This window comes from Nansenia antarctica (assembly GCF_963989245.1).
Source record: "Nansenia antarctica genome assembly, chromosome: 5".
NCBI classification, from domain to species: domain Eukaryota; kingdom Metazoa; phylum Chordata; class Actinopteri; order Argentiniformes; family Microstomatidae; genus Nansenia; species Nansenia antarctica.
In genome coordinates, this window is record NC_137690.1 from 27,021,710 (window position 1) to 27,044,511 (window position 22,802).

The 22,802-nt window shown below is 42.4% G+C and overlaps 1 protein-coding gene across 1 annotated transcript in view; it reads right to left on the reverse strand.

The window, feature by feature from the left end:
- Positions 1 to 9,182: 9,182 nt before the first annotated feature.
- mapk1 (mitogen-activated protein kinase 1) overlaps positions 9,183 to 22,802 on the reverse strand; it is a 35,451-nt gene continuing 21,831 nt past the window's right edge. Inside the window, exons 2-9 of the mRNA XM_080531198.1 lie at positions 22,386 to 22,568; positions 21,551 to 21,740; positions 20,811 to 20,927; positions 17,793 to 17,907; positions 16,307 to 16,438; positions 14,694 to 14,803; positions 14,320 to 14,448; positions 9,183 to 12,719 (exon numbers count right to left, since the gene is read on the reverse strand). Coding sequence (XP_080387324.1) covers positions 14,332 to 14,448; positions 14,694 to 14,803; positions 16,307 to 16,438; positions 17,793 to 17,907; positions 20,811 to 20,927; positions 21,551 to 21,740; positions 22,386 to 22,568 — 964 coding nt within the window. The 3' untranslated portion in view covers positions 9,183 to 12,719; positions 14,320 to 14,331. The remainder of the gene's footprint in view (positions 12,720 to 14,319; positions 14,449 to 14,693; positions 14,804 to 16,306; positions 16,439 to 17,792; positions 17,908 to 20,810; positions 20,928 to 21,550; positions 21,741 to 22,385; positions 22,569 to 22,802) is intronic.

Sequence of the window (22,802 nt, forward strand, 5' to 3'; positions counted from 1 at the left end):
TGGGCATGGTACTTTCATGCTTCAAGTGCAACAGAGACGATACATACAACATACAGTAGGCAAAGTAAACAACAGGACAGCAACAAACATTGAGTGACATTGGCAGCAGTTTCCACCTGGACATGGCATCATTTGGTATAAATATATATTGCACATAACCCTTCAAGTGGTGTTTTCGAATATTGCACATGGCCCTTCACACTTGTTCATCACGACCGTCTCTCCAGCATGCAGTCATCACCATCATATTAAGTTGTGGTCAGGTGCATACATACATCCAGCAATCAGCTGCATACATCTAGCCGTATGGGAGTGAAGGCTAAGCACAGACTTCACTCTTTCTTGCGTTTATTCTCCATAAGGTAGCAGCGCGTCATACCAGATGGGTGGAGACTTCGACTCTACCTATCTAACTAACTAACTCATATTGCCAAATTATAATAATTATAATTATAATAATAACTTTTATTTGTATTGCACTCTTCCTGCAAACATTGCGGCTCAAAGTGCTTCAATCGTTATATAATCAAAATTGTATTATGTACCTAGTCGTTTATGTTTTGAAGCATTTGCACAGACACTTAAATCTCTGGGACTATTGGGACTGGTGGGGAAATAGAATACCAGATACTAGACATGCGCAGTGCGTGTAGAGCGAATCACGGCTCACGTGTCCTCAAAGTGTGTCACGATACAACATGATTTATTTTATACAGTTTCAAGCGATGACTGGCACCTAAAACTGAAGGAAGGTGGCTGAGTTACAGCTTTGCGGAATCACCGATGGTAAACGACGACAACGCGTAGGATGCAACGGACACTTTGTTTTCGAAATATTCAACCGATAACCGATTGATAAACTTACTCGTATTTAAAACAATGACACATACATAGGCTGTTTTAGTGAAACGGCCGACGCTGACTGTGGTCACTGATGTGAATTAATGAACAACCCTCCTTGTCCTACACAAGCTAGATGCGTGTGACCAACAAATAAATATAGCAGTGTGTGATTGCGTCTCCTTTTAAACATGAATGGATGTTTTGTATAGGCTATTTGCCCTGAACACCGAGCCCCATAGCCATTATATGACAGGATATAGTTGGAACACTGTATTTGAATCCCTTGTCTGAAAAATTTCTCCATTTGAAAAGCATGGGAACCTGAGACATTAAGTGGAGAACATGCACCAACTGTCTCACGTGGCATCCCCCAAAATGTTTATGGCAATAAATACGCATTCGAGATCCTAAGAAAAAGATTGTCCACAGCAAACAGGGAAGCGTCTGGGCTAACATGATTGTAACAAAAGCGCAACAACGCAGCTGTGTTCACAACAAAGGAAAGCTGCTCCGCGTGCGTCTGGTAACCAATACAGGAAGGGAAGAGAAGTGTGGCCCAACTAGTCAGAACAATAGATAGGAAACATGTTCTTCACATCTGAGCACGCAAACGTATAACTAGCTGGTAAAACGTTAGTGGCAGTTGAATATATATATGTAAAACATTTGAATGTATGTTTATACGGAGGGAGAGCATGGGGGGGGGCAGCAACAGGAGACAGCTTTCACGACGACGACGTAGACAACAATATCACAGACCACCACACTATGCAATTAACACTTCTTCCAGATTTCGCTCCAAATTGTGCTTGATTATCTCTTTCCTCCCAAAACAAGCAAGCTAAATCGTGAATTGTTGTATCATCGTTGCTTTTGCTCAGGTTGTCAAGACAAGAATATATATAAAAAGTGAACATATATGTTTCAATTTACTTTGCCATGCACATTCCTTGCTTGTCAATACTCACCACCTGAATCCGATCTGTTCAGACCAAAGCTTGACATAAATTCACTGGTGTGCTTGATATTAATAATTTTCATAGCATATAAACGGTTGACCTCGTTTTATTGATTTTCACTGTGCTCATTTGTGCCCAGCAGTGATGTTGACATAGATGATCTACGACCCTTAAGTGTTGGTAATCATGTACATTTCCATCGTCTTTGTTGTTGTCTTTGTGTTCGAGAGGTTCCAGCCAGCCTGGTTACTTTGTGATGAAGACGTCACTGGGGGGGACGAACCAATTATGATTGACACATACAGTTCCCAATACAAGAGGAAAAAAGGTGGGACTATGACTGAGGTGGCCAGACACCCGGATGTGTAAATAAATACAAGACCATGGAATATAAATAATGCAGTAACCTCTTATCAGTGTATATGCCATAATTAATTATGCTGCTTCATAGATTATACTTAAAACAAAAATGAATGTCATCCGATGAGAGAAAGCTAAAATGCACTCTGTGCTGATTGATATTAGCCTACACGCACACTGTTGACGTATTTAAGACACTACATGAAGCCTTGCATTTTTCATAAAAGCATTTCTGACCAAATCCATTTAAAATGTGAAAATCACAAACCTGTATGTGCAAGTGCCCATGGAAATATTCATGGAAAACATATTTTATTGATAGTTGCATAAACAGATGGCAGCGAATTATCGAGCCAACTCGATTACTCTCAAGGTGATCCTTATCTTGAAAACATCTCTCCATGCGCACTTCATCTAGGCCTATGCATACAATAAAGTCGCGGCAACCAAGCATGAAACATCACCCTTCTCTGCTACATGTAAACATTCACCGAAAGATATCCCCCCCCCCCAATGGCACGGTCGACGCTGTGATGCTTTTGTTACTACATGGACACGTCCGATCCATGCATGACTTGTTATGCAATTATGTTATTCAAACAGACAATTATATTATGGCATGTGGGGAAACTACACTTGTTGTCGTCGGATGAACTGCTATTATAAAACAACCTATTGCCAATTCATTTGTAAGAAATGTGTGAGGAAAAGCAGCATGCTATGGTGGAAAGAGTTGCCATCCTGGTGATGTCATGTGTTTATATTCTGCGTCGATTCCGAAATGCTCTCCGTGCCACATCTCATCTCATGGCACTGCAGCTTAATATGCGAAACAGTGCACAGTGACAACATAGATATTTAGCTGGATGAGCGTATGAAAATTGCTTTTATTGAGATTGATCAGTCAACCACCGAAGTAGTAGACTATAAACGCGATGGGACATTTGAAAGCATGAAACTTGTACCATGGGCCAAATATTGGTATAGGCTATAATTAAGACATTGGGATATGTGTCTAGCTCATACATCCAAGTTAATAAACTCACCATCACTAACAATACATAGTTTGATTAAAACGTTTCGTTTCTAAATATATAGTAGGCTATGACTACTTACCCAAAACAATTATTCCCCTTTGTGGAAGCGGAGAAAATAATTTTCTCCACTTGAGCTGTATCTCACATTCCGCTGCCACGGTCCCAAGACAGTGACGCCACTTTAATGTATTTTATTCATATTCCATGCGTTCCAGGAGCGGACTGCAGGTAATAGAGTGAGACAGCGTCTATGGAATTTAGATTCTTGACAACGTCGGAAGAACAAGACCATGTGTTCCAAGCAAACTAGCTGTAAATTATCATCTCCATCTTTATCTCTTTCAGTTTGCAGTCAAAAGAGATTATATTCCAACAGCGACCTAATACAAAAACAGGAGTTTACTAAATAAATTGTAATTGGTTAACCAGTAGCCTATGAGGGAAAAAGTCCAGAATGAAAGCTTGCACAGCTTAATTGCCAGTTTGATGATTTATATGTCCCACGTAGGTACTCGCCGACGTCACCTGGGGTACGTTCAGCTGGTTGAACGTTTGGCAGCGGTAGCTACGTACTGAATGAGAAGGGCTGTCTGCAGCGTCCGCTACAGCAGAGAGAGCAGTCTCGCGTAGCCGTACATCTAAATCGCGCTGTTCATCTCACGCCTCTTTTGGAGATCTGGAGATTAGATGATCCGTTCTGGCTTGGTTTTAACTGGTATGGAGCGATGGGAGAATGTGCTCGCAATTTCATTGGATGTTACATTCCAAGAACCCTCCCCCACATGGCCATGTTGTTACTACTAAAAAAATACTTTTTACATTTGGATGTTGCTGTAGAAGTGTAGTCACAGATTGAGTACAATCGCCTCACATTATGGTTTTATCCTTTTGTTTTAGTTAGGGGATGAGTAAACTGGATTTACCTTGTCTCAGGCTCATTATTTTCTCAAAGTCATGTTATTTATCAGCCTTTCAAAAATACAGTTGAATACAAGTCAGAAATGTAATAATCAGCCGTATGCATGGGCCGCATGAATGCAAGCATTTTCTCCGGTGGGCATCGGTGAAATCAGGAAATGCCTAAGACAAGGTAATTCTGTCCATTTTACCATACCCCAATGTCCCCCTATTTCATGGCACCAAAAGTAATGGGACGTATTATATAATGTCCAAATTAAGCACCTATAATAACATAATCCTTTGCATGCAATAACTGATTGTCTTCTTTGGTGATGCTCTGCCTTAATCTTTATCATCAGAAAATTAAATGCATGTTCAATTAGATTTACATCTAAATACAAGGTGGCTCTCAGAATGCGGGCCTAATTCAGCATCCCACCATGTTACCCAGATGAGGGGTTTTGGAATTACAAAAAGAAAAGTTATATACATAGCTGAAGTAGCTTGTTCTGAAGTTGTAGGAGGAGCAGCAGGTGGAAGAATTATTGGAATAATAATAATAAGTATGTTGAAGAACAATAGTTGGACTTTCTGAAGGAAGCCCACCAAATAAGAAGGTCGAGGAAGAATATTTGGACTTGCTGAAGCAAGCCCACCTAATGATAATGATAATACGGTGAGCTGCCTAAACGACTACCGCCCGGTGGCACTCACACCAATCATCATGAAGTGCTTCGACAAACTAGTCCGGGCCCACATAGTCACACGCCTCCCGCCCAACCTGGATCCATACCAGTTCGCCTACAGAGCCCACAGGTCCACAGAGGACGCCATCGCGACGACTCTCCACTCCACTCTATCCCACCTGGAGAGGGGAAACAGCTACGCGAGACTGCTCTTTGTGGACTTCAGCTCTGCCTTCAACACCATCCTTCCAGACAGGCTAGTGACCAAACTACTAGACCTGGGACTATCACACTCTATATGTGCATGGATCAAGGACTTCCTGTCCGACCGCCCCCAGAGGGTGCGGGTGGGCTCCCACACCTCCACAGCCCTCAGACTCAGCACTGGGTCCCCCCAGGGCTGCGTGCTAAGCCCCATCCTCTACAACCTCTACACCTACGACTTCACCCCCGTCCACCCCAGCAACTCCATCGTAAAGTTTGCAGACGACACCACCGTGGTGGGCTGCATCTCGGGGGGGGGACGAGGCGGCGTACAGGGATGAGGTAGAGCAGCTGAGCAAGCTGTGCAAGGTTAACAACCTGCTGCTGAACCAGTCAAAGACCCAGGAAATCATCGTGGACTTCAGGAGGAAAAAATCTGAGGTCCAGCCCCTGCTCATCGACGGAGGGAGCGTGGAGAGAGTCTCAACCCTCCGATTCCTGGGGGTGCACATACAGGATGACCTGTCCTGGAAGAACAACACAGCAGCCATCATCAAGAAGGCACAACAGCGGCTCTTCTTCCTGAGAGTCCTCAGGAAGGACCACACCAGACAGGAGATACTGGTGGCCTTCTACCGCTGCGCAGTGGAGAGCATCCTCACCTACTGCATCTGCAACTGGTTCTCCAGCTGCACAGCCGCAGAGAGGAATGCGCTACAGAGAGTCGTGAGAACGGCCCAGAAGATCACCGGCGCCCCCCTCCCCTCTCTGGAAGAGCTGTACAACACATGCTGCCTCAGGAAGGCCTCCAAGATCTCCTGAGACCCATCCCACCCTGGGTACGAACACTTTGCTCGGCTGCCCTCGAACAGGCGGTACAGGACCATGTTCGCAAGGACAAACAGACTGAAGCTTAGCTTCTACCCCAGGGCCATCCAGGCCCTGAACACAGCAAAGACCTAGGTTCTGGGCCCTGGACAGTCTGGACGGGTTGATGGCAGCTGCTGGATTGAAAAATCAGGTGTAGTGCTGAGGCACAAATGTGTACATTTCAAGCCTGCAAACTGCGACACTTTAAATGAATGTGCAATAACACTATGTGCAATATGACAACCCTAGGGTACATAAGGTTGCAGAGAAATAGGAAATGTTAGAATAGGTATAGCATAGCATAGAGTACAGCACAGTGTTTTATCTGTACAGTATAGTATAGTGGATAGTGTACATAGCCTTTATTTATGTAAACCAGCTCCTTTCCCTTCTTGTTTTTTTCTTTCCTAGCACCAGGGGAGCCCCCCCTCCCAAATTTCGTTGTTTGGTACCTGTACTATATCAATGACAATAAAGACCATTCATTCATTCATAATAATAAGTTTGTTGAAGAACAATAGTTGGGCTTGAAGAAGTAAGCCCACTAATTAAGAAAAGTTAGCCAGTTCTAGTGGCAGCTATACATGCCCAAACCATAACACCCCCTCCAACATGTTTCACAGATGAGGTGGTGTGCTGTATATCTTAGGCAGATCCTTTTTTACTAGAAACGTTCTTCTTGCAATCGCTCTGGTACATGATAATATGTGACAGGGTCTGGTGAAAAAGTAGGGCAAGGTAATTTTTCAGTTTTTACAGATTATGAAAGTCAGATTGTAACTCAGAATATAACCCCCCCCCCCCCCCCCCCTTTCGGGAGAAAAAAAAACCTCAATTGGTGACCCTAATACGTACATTGCAGAGTACCAGACAACGAAATGCAGTTTAGCATCTAACCAGATGTTTTTGTTTTTTTACTGATATAAAACATAATAGTGATAGTGATAGGTACTGTATGGCAAGCATGGTAGTTAGCACTGTATACAGGAGAGGGTAGTAGTAAGCTATGTACAGTTAAGGCAGCTATGTACAGTATGGTGTTTTTCGATTGCAAGACTCATATTTCACCATAGTTTCGTCCAAATTGACCCAATCAGTGTCAGTTCCGTCCCAGTGGTGTCGGAGATAGCATGTGAGAGCATGTATCTCACATCTAGCATGCATGTATGTATCTAGTATGTATACATCTAGCATGCATGTATCTCATATCTAGCTTGTGAGATACAAACAGACAGATAATGCATCATAGTCCCCTCCCTGATTTCATCAGTGGAGAACAAATAAATAAATAAGCCAACACCCAGCCTAACAAATGTAGCATAACGGCGCCTTCTCTAGCCCTATAAACTTAGGCTATAGAACCTAACCTATAGAACCTAACCATAATTCACAAAGTAATGCCCTCCACACTCAGACGGCATCTGATCTTGGTAACAAACGGCAGACTGAAAAGGCCCTTCATCCACAGAGGTCACCTGATGGTGGCGAGCACCTCAAACCCTTTATTACCGTAATTTCAAGGTCGCGTGTACAGTTTCAGGATAAACAATGTGTGAGCTTTGAAGTTATGCCAACTTTTTGCCATAAGGTGTACAGTGTCCTTGAGTTTGAGAAAGGCGCTTTGAAATAGTATCTCGATAGTATTTCCAAACTATCCATATATATCCAAATATATATATATATAAATATATCCACTTTTCAAAAAAAATAAAACATTAACCCCAGCTAGAGAAAAAAAAAATAGCGCATAGCCAGATACTGAATTGAGGGAATCGAAAATAACACAGCGGTCTCAAGTCAATGAGTTAGGAAATGCAGCCCTCTACGGGCCAGAGTGTCTAATTGCATGTTATCATTAACTTAGGTGAAAAACTTCCCAATCTTTGCATTCTCCAGTAGGGGATTTGCTTTTGAAATTGAGATGAGTAATTAGATCTAGTCATTTTTTAAGTGATATTCTTGTCTCACTTTCACTCATTATAATCTATAAACTTTCACAATCATTATAATCTATCTCCAGCGTTAAAAGAGACCTATTATGCTCTTTTTCCAAGGCCATCCCGTTGCCACGGCAACCAGTCGTCAGCTTCAGCAGCTCTCTCAGACAAAATGAGTTTAGACAAATGTTCCTTTTGTTCCTTCCTCCTCCCCTTCCTCTTATTCTTCCCATTTCCCCAGTTGTGCTGCTGAATGCTTGTGGAGGACATTTCTCCCGTTACCGTGCCAACCAAAACACTTGAATGTATTGGCGGCGGTCCTGTGTAAATGGTGATGTCTACATGGGCACAGTAGCACATACTGTATCCATCATACTGTATCCATCATGGAGAAAACGTCAGACTTCAAATAGGGCAGGGCAAGTGTTGATACAGTGTTGAGAAAACTTTGCCTGAGTTCACATATTTTTTTCTTTTTTGCATTGGAGCCTGGAATTCAAAAGCATTACATTTACATTCCCCCCCCCCAACCCGTTCAGACAACATTCTCCACACTTTCAAAGTGAAAGTGTATCTTTAGAAATGTTTGAAATTAAACCATTATTACACTCTAGTCCTTACTATAGGCTAATCTATTTGCTCCTTCCATGGGGTCCTGTGGTGGGGAGGGTGGGTTGCAGGTACATTGGGGGAGGGATATTTGTGGGAGGAGGGGGGTTGCTGGGGCATGGGGAGGTTGGGTGGGGAGGGATGGAAGGTTTGTGGGAATTTTGTTATTGTACTTCTCTCCTGTGTTTAATTGTTTGTTACCACTCCCTTGTATTATTGCCTGGAAAAATGAATAATTATAATTAATAATAAAAATATATAAACTTTTTATATAGGCCTACACACTTTTTGTGATTTTTTTTAATTTTAATTTTTATTTATGTGTCAGAATTATGTGTCAAAAATAATGTGTCAAATGATGCATTGTGTGATGTATGTGAACCCGTCAGGACTTGTTGAAAGCTCAATCTCAAAACAATTACAGCTTTGAGACTTCTCAGATCTCAGATCAGAAGTCTCTGAAAAGTCCAGGGAATGTTCACCCGTGTGTGTTGGTGAATTGCCCAAGTTCTTTCAAGTTGGTTGGGGATTGTTGATGAACAGTAATTGTCATGTCTCCTCACACATGTTCAACTTGGTGTGTGTTCTAACTGTAAATGGGACACACTATATGCACTGAGTGAGAGGGAGGTTTGCAAATACTATGATGTTATGTGATCTTCATGAAAACTGGACTAATTCAGGATTCTTGAATGTGGTTTTCTCTGCTTTGTCTAGACTAGAGGCACAACATAGTATGTGTGTTTGTCTTTTAAATGACACCCAAGAGACATGAAATAGGATACAGTGTTTTTATTTTCTAGGTTACATGTCATGGTAGCGAGGCAAAATAATAAATTGCTATTGTTGTTTTTTTAAAATGGCAGTCAGTTCTTTAACATCAGCAAATAAATGCTTTGTTCAAGTCAACTCCTTCACATGGCATAGCAAGATTAAAAGATCAATCAATTGAAACCATTTCTATGGCCTGGTTCTCCAGCTACTGATGCTAACAGAAACTCCAAAAACACAACCAAAAAGACATTAACTTGTTTTTTTGTTTTTGTTTTAGCTCATAAGTGAAATTCACAATTAAAGGTTCTACTAATCAAAACATACAAAGGACATCTCACAACTCTTAAAACAAGATTAATATTCAATAGAAACATAACATTAATTTTACAATAAAAAACATTTGCACAAAACATCAAAATAAAGAAACAAGGCAAAAAGGGGGGAGGGGGTAAAGCAAAAAATATAAATTTCAGTCTTCATCTTTTTGATACAGAATCACAATCACAAAGCTGCGGCAAAGTAACTTATTGTAAAACCACGTAACCGTGAGGGTAAAGAGAAGAATGTGATTCAACGTGCTTATTTTTCATAATTTCTTAAGAATATACTGCAATCACAACTGATCCCCAACTAAACAAAGCTGCACATCAAATCTTGGAATTCAAGACTATTAAGAAAGGCACAAAGACACCAGACATGTTGCACATGGACTCTGCAGAAGCTCTTCTTCTAAGGTTTTTGTGGTAGGGTTTCTAGCACGCCTGCCCTGCCCTGCCCCCCCACCTCCACCTTCCTGTTATTTAGTCACCATCTACAGGTAACTTAAGGCCCTGCAGGCATCTCATCCTGGGCTAAGTTATGTCCGATGATGGCATTGTGAGTCATATAAAAGAGCATAAAACCTTTGTCAAAATAGGATATCAGTTGACTTACTGGACTTACTCCACATGTCTTACTCCTCGTGGAGATGTTTTCTCTGAGCATCTCAAGCAATGATCAAGTAGTCCAAGCACTAACTAATGAGTTGCCATTAAGCTAAACATCCATCCATGTATTCTTATGACTTGGTAAGCAATAAGTGCACTGTCATGTGAAACGTCAGGGCCAGTTACTTGAGAATGAATATGCACAGACATTGCCCAACTTCTATGCAACAACGTTAATGCAACAACCTTTTAATGAATAGTTTGCTTTGTTCATTTTTAGGTTTTCCTTTTCACTCCCATAATAAATGATCTAGATCTACAGTACACACAGGAGAGGCTGCAGCACAGGTATGTCTGGTCAGTTGGATGAACAAAATAACCACTTAAGACATTGAAAACAGCTATGGATGAACAGATCAACTAGGACCACTGAGAGGGCAGCAGTAACAAGCTGGCAGATATGGGAGTAGCAAACATTGTGATGCAAACAGCGCCTCACTTCTTTTGTTTGGGAAAAGTGCTGCAAAAACGCACTAACATTTTGTCATTTTTCACTTTCTCATTAATCCAACTGTGGATCCCTTTGAGGGGTATACACAAACACACTGCTACAGTATAAACCTCCATATCATTGAAACAGTTCCAGTGGACTGAATCCATAAATGTCACAATTAAGTAAATATTCAACTCAGGCTCAGCAAAGTTGTCCATATAAACTGCTGAAGCACACAAGTATATTCTATGAGTTTTTGGCTTCAATTTGAGACAAAATGTAGTTTATAAGACCAAGAATATTTTATATTGTATAGGTGTTCTAAGCTTAAAAAAATAATAAAAAAAACCTGGCAAACATTCTGGCAGAAATTTACATATTCCTGCATAACCCATTAAGTGCGTATCTCAATTGGTTCAATAATTTTTCTGAACCAATGGTCATGCTTAAAAAGGAGCAGATTGTGTTTCTTGAGGCAATGAGATATCTTTCTTCTCCTAACACAACTGTATGACGAGAGGTTTTAGCATGCAACAGACACCTGTCTTGAAATCTCTGGATCAGAAGAAGAGAAAACAAAACTGAAAGACAAAAGCACACGCAAAAAACCCCAAAGCAAATCTAGAACACAGATTATAAGCACCCTCTGATTGAGAAGTGAGAGACCACTAAGGTAGAATAACAGGAGCCCAGGGTTCCCATCTGAGTGGCACTTACATAGTCTTTGTATACAGAGCTTTTAACAGTCATGCAATGGGCACAGTCTTTTTGTTACAAGGCAAAAGACAGACCAGAAACATAGATAGATACGACAGAGGAAGAAAAGGAGGCACTGCACGTTTTTTTTGTTTTTGTTTTGTTTTTTTCCCAGACACAAGGGTTCACGATAATCAACTCATTAATGTCCCTAGATGGTGATATTTATTTGATAACAAATGTATTTTTTGTATGGTTTCTTACCACTGAGGAGAAACTGATGGGGAAGTCACCCGTATCATAAAGGCCAAGGTTGCCTCAGAGAACTACTGACGCTTTCAATTTGGCAAGGAGTGGGCCTCTGACTGACCTCAAAAACAAAACTCTCCCACTTACTGAAGTTCACCAAACCTAATGTTAAATGACCATGAACATGTCCTTTCCAGCCATCCTACTCATCAATTGACAAATAGTTCAATAATTCTATCCATCTATTTATCTTCATTCCTCCATCAATTACCACATGTTATCAATCAGCTGTGATGGTGGACATACTCATGAGAGAGCCCTCACATTGCATCTGAGGCATTTCTATTTGTGTGTGTGGGTGGGTGTGTGTGGGTGTGTGTGTGGGTGTGTATGTGTATCAGGGTTTTGAAAAAGACCACAAACGTCTCCTTGATAGAACGGAGCTCTAACAGTGTTTACGCTTGTGAAAAACCATCGGAGGCCATTCTTCCCTGTGTAGTCCGCGAATGATTGTGTGCATTCATTGCATAAATGAGTTGATTTAATTGCGGGGTCTTCCAGAGTTTCACACCTGATCATGATCATGTCCCTGATCATAGCTTGGCTTAAGTTAGAGAATAAAACGAGCTATAAAGATAATTCACATACGCCGTTCACTCCAAAACAATTGTCTACCATTGCTGACGCAGGGTAGGAATAATGATAACCATAACAACAATTGCACTAAAAACACAACAGCAAAATCTATCACTGTTATCTGACTTGAGAGACAAGAGTCTGATTGAACAGGAGTCGCCAGAGCCAAAGCCTTTGAGACACAAAAACCTTTTGTTTATCTTGGCTTAAAACACACAAGCGCCTCCACATTTATAAGCCAACATGTGACTCCTTCACCCCATAGGCATAAAGGGGGAAGGTGACATATATAGAGAGAGAGCACACGCGCCCGAGAGACAGAGAGAGAGAGAGAAAGAGAGAAAGAAAGAGAGAGAAAGAGAGAGAGAGAGAGAGAGAGAGAGAGAGAGAGAGATTGATTCCTGACGCCATTCCTGAGCAATGTGGACTGACGGGAGAGCCAGGGAATACAGGCGACGCGCCAAAGACAGAGATAACCACGGCAACACAGTGGAGGCAGAGAACAGCAGTGGCGGAGCAGAGGCGAGTCCAGAGAACAATCTGGGGGGGAGAGGAGAGCACTGTGAAAGACCATCAACATGACTAACAGCTTTTATTTAATGCCTCTTAGTAGTCTATGACTTGTTCCATTTGTAGAATAAAAGCTGCGCAACATTTCCACAGAAATTGTACCTGTCTAGTATTATATACAGTATAGTATACTATAATAATCAGGGTTCCCACACCTTCTGAAACATCAAATTCAAGCACCTTTCAAGGACTTTCAAGACTCAATTCCCTCAAATTCAAGGACCCAACACGGCATAGTTTGAGACAGATCTAGATGAGAATTTATATAATAGGAACTATCCGCTCACAGACAACAATTAAAAAGAGAGGCTTGAATGTGTGAACACTAGATGGTCTCTTGCCTTCTCTACCACCGCACAGCCAAACAATATATTGTGAAATATGTGTAAAGTTAAGCAATACAGAGAGGAGGAGCTAAGTAAAACATTTATACTGTGTATATATATATATATATATATATGTATATATATATATATATTTTTTAGAGAGAGAGAGATGGGAATTCAAGCACTTTCAATGACCCATGTCTATTTTCAAAAACTTTTAAGACCTTGATTTCCCCCCCCTCAAATTCACAAACTTTCAAGGATTTCAAAGACCGGTGGGAACCCTGAATAATGTATAGAAGCAGAGATATTATATATACCGGTAGTATAGTATACTATAACAGGGTATATACAGGAATCTTGAGGTTCATTTCAATACCTTTCTAAGACTTTTTAAAGACCTTGTCAATATTTTTCCAGACCTCACCGCCACTTCGAGCTGTAACCGTTTACATCAGTGACAGCTTTAACTTAACAGTTTTAGTTTGCAATAGACTAGACCCACTATCATACAACAGAATTTCCGGTTCATCTTTGTTTTTTAATAAAACTAATAAATTCACAAACGTTTACTAAAAGTTTTTAGGACTCAAACTCTTTGAACAGTCTAATTCAGAAAAATACCTACAAAATTCAAGACCTCATAAAATCGTGATAAGACTTTTTAATACTTATAAAGGGTCTTGATTTTCCCAAAATGTATTTATCAACTTTTAATACTTTTCAAGACACCGCGGATACCCTGTATAATAATCTATAGAAGCAGAGATACATCTTCCTGTATTATATATAGTATAGTATACTATAATAATCTATAGAAGCAGAGATGTATCTTCCTGAAGATCTGTATTGGACCAATGTCCTGAAGACTAGAAGGAAGGTGTATCTCTGCTTCTATACATACCGTTAGAAGCACTGCTAAGTCAATGTTGCTAGTGCTAAGGGTAAGTTTAAATCCCAAAGAAAGCATCAGATTTCATTGTTTACATGTATCCATTCCAGGAAACAGTACATGTCATTACATTCCAGTGATATGTTGGGGCCCTAGAGTTGGTGGCAGATTCATCTCTAAGCAAAGGATGCCTGAGAGCACCTCAAAGTAAATCCCAACCAAGGCAGAGAGTTCATCTCAGTTGATTTAGCCATGCAATTTAGAAATAAGATGTTAATGAACCATATGATTATTAAGGTGTAAAAATAAAAATAAACTTTCAATTAAACCCTTTAATTGACCATGGATTTACCTGTGTGGGAGGTTAGGACCTGAAGGCTTGTTGGAAACGTGCAGTTTCTTGAAAGATCAGATCTTTCAGTGTCTCTTTGGGTAGATCATCCAGCTCCATGTCAAACTTGAACGGCGCCTCAGCTACAGGCTACGGCATCACAGAGAAGAAAGCTTTTCAATGTCAAATCAAAACTTTTACTCAAACCAAGAGAACTTGGAATACTTCATATTTTGCACATTGTTGCACAGAGAAGTCATGGGACACAAGGAGGCCTTCAGAATGACAATGTGCTGAGTTTTCGACACAGGCTTTTTGACAAAACACTAGCCCTGTGGACCTGTGTCTTCACCTCATCTCAAGGACCAGAACCTTTCCACTGGTGGATGTCTCACCTCATCTGTGGGGTCGTAATACTGTTCCAGGTAGGGGTGAGCCAGGGCCTCCTCCACCTCGATCCTCTTGTGGGGGTTGAAAGTCAACATCTTATCCAATAGGTCCAGCGCTGAAACACAAACATGGACAGGGGGGTGGTGTTAGGGTTGTGAGGACTGAGAAAGATGACTCATGCTACTTAAGATAAGTGCTGACTAATACATGAATCATCCCTAGCAGCCAAAACCTGACTAATTGCTGCATGAGAGCATCTACAACTAGACAAGCTGACAATGTTTAAGGGATGGTTCACTATTTTGGACACAAACACCCATTTTTAGATACTTTATCTCCACTGTTGATTGATCCAGATGGTTTGTTTTTTTACGTGAGTATCTTTGTTATTTAGCTACGTCCAGCAGGTTTGCTGGCGCAATGTAGTGAAAGCAAATTGGGAAAGTACCTAGAAACTCCAACGCTCCTTTAGTGTAGCGATGTTATCTCCAGATGAAGTGCTGAGGCCTATTTTGTTTATGTCTCCAGATATAACAAACATAAACCAATGTTTTCTCCCATTCTACCAATGTGTTCTCCCATTTCTGAGCATTAGCGACAACTTTTGAGTTCTGACTGCAGAAGTCTAACTGGAATCTATGAGAATCTGTGAGCACCCACTGTCTGACTTCCATGTCTGCATTGTGATTATATTTTGTTTAAATGTCCCTTTCTCACAGCTCGCCGTCACATGTGGCCTGTGACCGCAAGCTGTGTGAGTAGACGTTTAAACGAAATCCAATCAGACACGGAACGGTGAGCTGGCCCGATCAGATCGTTATCAGATCATTTTGTGATCCCGTCACAGGATGCATGTGACCGTGCATTAACATACATCCTGTGACTGGATCGGGCATGGTCTGATAACAATCGGATTTTGCCAGTCCGCATCTACACCTTGCATGACAATGTGGGTAACGACCTCTGTGTCCAGATTGCATTTACAATATGCAATACGACCGTGTCAACCTTCCACCTCCGGAGGTGGTTTTGCGTTGTCTTTTTTCCATTGACACCTGTGTCCATTTTTCCTACGGACACAAATGAGGAATGCGGACAGTATCTGGATACAGGTACTGTCTAAGAGTCTAAGTGACAACAAAAAAGTGAACCACCCCTTTAAGGATTATGCAGTCATCAGCACTCTGTATATTCTATTAGTTCCTCTTGAGGACCTGCAGCTTCAGATAACGTTGCTTAAAACTTGTTATATAAAATAAAAGGACAGTGAAAACTTCTTCTTTGTTTAAGGAATCATTGAATTATATATCAGGCAGAGGAGCAAGTCCATATTCTGGGGTCCAGCAGAGTGGTCTGAACCAAGAACTGAGTTTTGCATCAGCTCTTGTGGTGTCTTACCCTTTGATCTGAAGCAGTATACAAAGCTTTAACATCTTCACGTCATATCAACCTGTAAGTTATTTGGTTGGATAGTTCTTGTCACACTTAACTTGATAGCTCAGCATCACAGGATCTTGTGAAAACCAGTTCCAAGTGGTTGGCCTGATTAGCATGTCTCCTAACAGTCGAAATCGTACACTTGTCCGAACAGTGTGAAAATTAAGAGTTGACCTCTCACCTTTGGGGTCAGCGTTGGGGAAGAGGCGGTTCCAGGGCACTTTGCAGCGCAGGGGGAGGGACAGCAGGTAGTTCCTGGCCTTGATGTTGATGATGCAGTTCAGATCCTCCTGGGAGGGGGAGCCCAGGATACCTGAGACAGACAGACAGACAGACAAACAGACAGACAGAAACAGACAGACAGACAGACATACCGTCAGACAGACAGACAGTCAGACAGACAGAGAAACAGACAGACAGAGAAACAGTCAGACAGTCACACAGTCAGAGGGAGGGAGGGAGCACACAGAATGTGTGTGTGTGTGTGTGTGTGTGAATGTGTGCGCACGCGTTTATGTGTATATGAGAGAGAGAGAGAAAAGACAAAGAGTTTGTGTGAGAGTGAGTGAATGTTTTACAATCGTGTTTAAACATTGATCTCTAATTCTTCCCTTCTAAAACGTGTAGAACATCGGCAACATACAATTACAATTTCTAATAACGGCAATGACAAGGTACAGTGTAACTGCTACTGAAATATGCGGTACGTACGAGACCAATATGTGTCAAGTGGCAGTTTCGATTTCTGCTGCAGGTTTCATCACATCAGTAATATCTGACCCAACATCTGACTGACAGGATATAGTTGTGGATGACTCAGCACTTCAAGTTTGATTAACATCAACCCAAAATCGACCCAATGTCTATTCCGTGTTGTGTGCTGAAACCATTGGAGTGGTAATATTCCAATATATCACTCGTAATATCAGAGGGAGGAGATATGGATTAGAAGAGGTGTGATATTGACCCTTTATGGTGGGAATTCATAAACATTTAGCATTAAAGTTGTCGCTTTCTCCCCTTGAAGGTGTCGCTAAATAACCATGCTCAATCATTACCTGCCAAGACCTTGCCCTTCTGTCTGAATTTGCTTTTCCAAAATATTGGGGACGTTTCTGGGCATCTACTGTACCACATGCATGTAACCTGCTCATTGGCTACCTACTGCCTGAGTTGCACACATCCATTTGTCAGTGCTGGAAGCCGACCTAAGCAACTGAAGCAGTGTGTGCAAAAAAAGTTTCTAACGTGTTTTCTGATGATTTCCCCTTGTAAATGTCCTGTTTGACATTACAGCCTTGTTTTGTTTGGGGAATAAGGGGATTTGTTTGTAAGTTCAGGTTTAGCGGAGAGAAGTTTGCACAGTCAAAAGCAGCTTTAAGGCAGGAAGCCACTGGCTGTCAGAGAGACCAGCATCTGATTTTGATCAACCGGTGAAGCTACTCACCACAATGTCTCTTGCAAAGTCTTTTGATAAGTCTTCCAAAACAGTCATCAGCTTGAATATCTTGCATGCTTATTGGGGGTCCAACTTAGGTAAGACGTAAGGGTAAGGTACTACAGCATGTCTAGAGACGTGGTTGAATTTACAAACGAGTATCCTCATTTGCAAACAAGTAATTAAACAGTTTCAAATGTTGCATGTAAAACAGTGAATGGTGATTTACCCAGGATGTGATTGAGCTGATCCAGATAGTGTTTCCCAGGGAAGATGGGTCTGTTGGAGAGCATCTCAGCCAGGATGCAGCCTACCGACCAGATGTCAATGGACTTGGTATAACCCTGACAGTGACAGAGTGTGAGAGAGAGAGAGAATTAACATTACAGCGACATCATTTTGTTTTAATCTTTCCTTTCCATTTGTATCTCTACTTTCGATATCTCTGCTTTTTATCTCAAATTTTTTTTGGGGGGGGGGGAGTCTCTCTCAGTCAGTGGAAACGCACACAAATTACACACAAAAGATCTACCAGATTTCAATGGAAATCCGCACACCCACACAAACACCCCTTAGAGACGTCAGAAGACAGAAACTCATACAGTACAGCACATGTACACCCCCCCCACACCCCCACCCCCACCCCACACACACACACACACGATATCAATGAGCTTGATGGCCTTGAAAGCAAAGACCCGTTGTTGCTATGGTGACAATAGGCCAGCGGATGGATGCGAGAATGCAGCCTGTGACTCACCCCTTTATGTCCTATGCTATCTGGCAGCGTAATGTCCTAGGGCTAGGCTATCTGGCAGCGTCCCTCATGTGCGTGATAGGACCCATTCAGACAGGATTTTCTTGCCCGACAAAAGCTGATTTTGTCAGCTTTGTCAAATCTATTTGTTTTCTTATGGGGTTCATATTGACAGATGACCAACAACCATCCACAATTTCTTTGTCTGAATTTATGTGAAAAGTAGAAATGATTTAAACTTGGCGAATAAACATAAACACAAACACATCTTTGTGCATTTCATCCACCTCTGTCTGAATGCCTTACTGTTAGAATACAATTCCTTAAACCACAACAGCCTTTCCCCCATTGGGAATACCAAATCAAAGATTGCTATGCTGTAGTGAAAAATAGAAACAACTGGCAGTAGGTGTTTGTTTAGATGGGCAGAATGAATGTAGCTCACCAAAACATCAGTGTGTCAATGCACATCCCTGATTGGCTTCATGGTACAGTGTGTCTAACCTAACTACTGTCAACCAATGGACACCCCCCATTCTGACATATCAATATTTGATCTTCTTTCAAACAATATCTATAGATAAAGGTGATATAATTGAACCAAAAACAATGAAAATAACTTTGTTATAATTTATTTAACAAAAAAACACAGATGCCAATTTCTACTGAGGAAAAAGTTAGGACACTGTATGCCGTAAGAGCTAGTATTGCCCCCTTTGGCTGAAATAACCTCAGTTAGACATTTCCTATCAGTCTACCAGTCTCTGACATCGGGAAGTCCCATCAGTTTTCACACAAAACAATCCTGCATCTGTCCAGGTTTGATCAGTGTTATTATCTGTACAGTACATGTGCAATCAATTAAAATGCTTTCTTGTTGTCAGCTGCTCATTCAAGTAACAATATAATTAGCTAGGTTTAAATGATACATGATTGTCATGTGATGTTATATTAACAATTCAAGTAACATACATAAACAAAAGAGCAATGATTTCTCCACCAAATTAGAAGACAATACATTTTCCCTGTAGAAGCCTCCCTAGTTGTGTGACAGCACCCTGTAGAAGCCTGTAGTTGTGTGACAGCTCCCTGTAGAAGCCTCCCTAGTTGTGTGACAGCACCCAAGGTGACAAATGAACATCCGCCTAATTGCTGTTGCCAGGATATACATCCCGAAAGACTTGATGAGTTCCCATGATTCACCATGCTAAGTAAAAGTGCCGTCTCTGGAGGTCGTGATTAGTCTGTCCCCGGGAGAGAATCAGCTTAGCATCGATTGGGCCGTCCACTGGTCCGTGTGGCAGTGGCTGTTTGTGACTCAATCTCGTCCTGGAAGTGACTGTGCATTTGTTTGGTCGGTAAATGTATCCTGTGTAGTCATGGTCAAAACGCCAATATCCCCGAAAGAGGACTTGGTCAAAATACGTGTTATTATTACACAAAGAGGTTTGCTCTCTCTCAATCTCTCTCTCCTTCTCTCTCCCACACGATGCACTAAACCAAATATGTACATAGTATACATGACAATTTATGTACTGTCCGCCTGACTGCATTTTAACTTAAGCCAACCAAAACCATGGCTTTCATTGACGATGGTGACACTATTTCAAGACTCTAGACTTGAGGTCAGACTATTGTGGTGCTTTGGCCTACTGGGTGGTGAGTTTGAGTTGAGGTTTTGGGCATTGACAGCATTAGGCACTGACACCCCTGGGCAATGACTCCCCTGGGCAATGACACCCCTGGGCAATGACACCCCTGGGCAATGACACCCCTGGGCAATGACACCCCTGGGCACTGACTCCCCTGGACACTGACTCCCCTGGACACTGACTCCCCTGGACACTGACTCCCCTGGACACTGACTCCCCTGGGTACTGACTCCCCTGGGCACTGACACCCCTGGACACTGACTCCCCTGGGCACTGACACCCCTGGACACTGACACCCCTGGGCAATGACACCCATGGACACTGACACCCCTGGGCAATGACACCCATGGACACTGACTCCCCTGGGCACTGACACCCCTGGGCAATGACACCCATGGACACTGACTCCCCTGGACACTGACTCCCCTGGACATTGACTCCCCTGGACACTGACTCCCCTGGACACTGACACCCATGGACACTGACTCCCCTGGACACTGACACCCCTGGACACTGACACCCCTGGGCAATGACACCCCTGGACACTGACTCCCCTGGACACTGACTCCCCTGGGCACTGACACCCCTGGGCAATGACACCCCTGGGCACTGACAGCATTAGGCACTGACACTGTTGGGCAATGACACCCCTGGACACTGACACCCCTGGACACTGACAGCATTAGGCACTGACACCCCTGGGCACTGACAGCATTAGGCACTGACACCCCTGGGCAATGACACCCCTGGGCAATGACACCGTTGGGCAATGACACCCCTGGGCACTGACAGCATTGGGCACTGACAGCATTAGGCACTGACACTGTTGGCCACTGACCTTGGAGTTAAGCATGATTTCAGGTGCCCGATACCAGCGCGTGGCCACATACTCTGTGAGGAAGCCAGTGTGATCGTGGTCGGGGTCCGCCACACGAGCGAGACCAAAGTCACAGATCTGTGGACAGAGAATGAGGAGAGTTAGAGAACAGGGTCCACACTCACACGTCTGAGGAGTCTGTGGGACATCAGGGAAAGACTGTTTTCAAACAACGGCTGAAAACCAAACTCAATAGAAGCACTCATATCACTATTGGGTTAATTGTTTCATAATTTTAGGATTACCTGATATATACATTTCCACTTGAATTATCATAATACTGTTTACATGATCATAGTGACAGTTTAAATCATGATGATTGAGGTGACGTTATGGTGATACAGTTCTAATCATATTCATATCACCCAACCCTACACTGACATTAATGGGCGACGTCGCTAGTATACTTCACTAATAATGCAGGGTTTTCCTGCATAGAGAATCTTTTTTTTTTTTTTTGCCTTATATCGATAATTGTCCTTGATTCAGGTCCAGCAACCACTTTAAGCCACCAGAATTGACCATTTAACAGATGTCTCCTAAAAATCTTCCCAGGATACATGCCCCCGGACACCCCTAGCAGCCGCGACTCCGCTCCCATGCTCCACCCACCGTATAAGCACTTCTTTAAGAATTTACCCTGAGAGATCACCCTGGAACAACGTAAAGAAATTCATGAAGTTCATGGCAATTATCACCACCTTGAGATCACAGGTGGTGTTGAGCAGCAGGTTGGAGGGCTTGAGATCTCGATGCAGCACATTGGCTGAGTGGATGTACTTGAGGCCTCGCAGGATCTGGTACAGGAAGTAGCAGATGTGGTCGTTGCTCAGGTGCTGGGTCTTCAGGAGCTTATACAGGTCTGTCTCCATAAGATCCTGGACAATGTAGCTGGACAGCCAGCAGTTAAAGACTCACTTTGTCAAAAGCTGGGTGTAAAGTCCCCCTTCATACAGTATGTGGGGAGTAGCTCTTTGTTTTAGGTCTGTTATGCTGATTGGCTAATGGTGAGGCATATCATATGAAAGTAACCAACACACCTTGCAAACGAGAGGATTTATTACATTCATGAGTTGAGATGAATCTCTAGTCTTTCCTTGGTTCTTTGTGTCCTCCCTCCTCACCTCTTTTTCAAAATGCATTGGAGGAGGCGGTTAGAGTGGAGCGACCTCGGTCCTCTCCTCCAATGCATTTTGGGTAGGAGGGAAGGGGACACAAGGAATCAAGGAAAGACTTTTGAGATCCAGCCTTAGTCGTCCTCAAAGGAAAAGGAATGAGGTTGCATCCTGTCTATTTTTTAATATTCCTCTCTCAGATTAACAATGTTCCTTTTTCTGTCCTGCAGCATAGTTCAGCAACACTTCATGGAAGTGAGTTCTGCTTTAGCAATATTTACACGTACATGCATCATGCCAATAAAGCAACTGAATTGATGAACCTGAATGAAAATTGGGAAGCAGTAGTGTTGTAACTGCACAAGAGAGGGTGTGTGTGTGGGGTCAGGTAAACAGAAGACTGTCATGAAGGAAAGGATACACATCTTTCATCTGGTCGATGGTTGGTGTGCGGATGATGTCGTTGATGCCGATGATGTTCTCATGTTTGAAGCGCAGCAGGATCTTGATCTCCCTCAGGGTGCGCTGGCAGTACGTCTGGTGCTCAAACGGGCTGATCTTCTTGATGGCCACGCGGACCTTGTTGTCCCGGTTATAGGCAGAGCTGACAAGACCAAAACAATAGAGAAACAATTAGTTGATAGTCAATCCTGGTTCAAAGGCTAATTAGATTACAGTATGGGTAACCTCGCTGTGACCCGTTTGTAATGTTACCAGCGGATAAAAAAACAAAAAAACATTGCAGGGCTCCAATTAGGTCAAAACCCGAAATGCAGCCAAATTGCAGAAGTTGCAATTCAACTCGCTCGCCATCTGTTTTTCTAATTCTCCTTTCTGA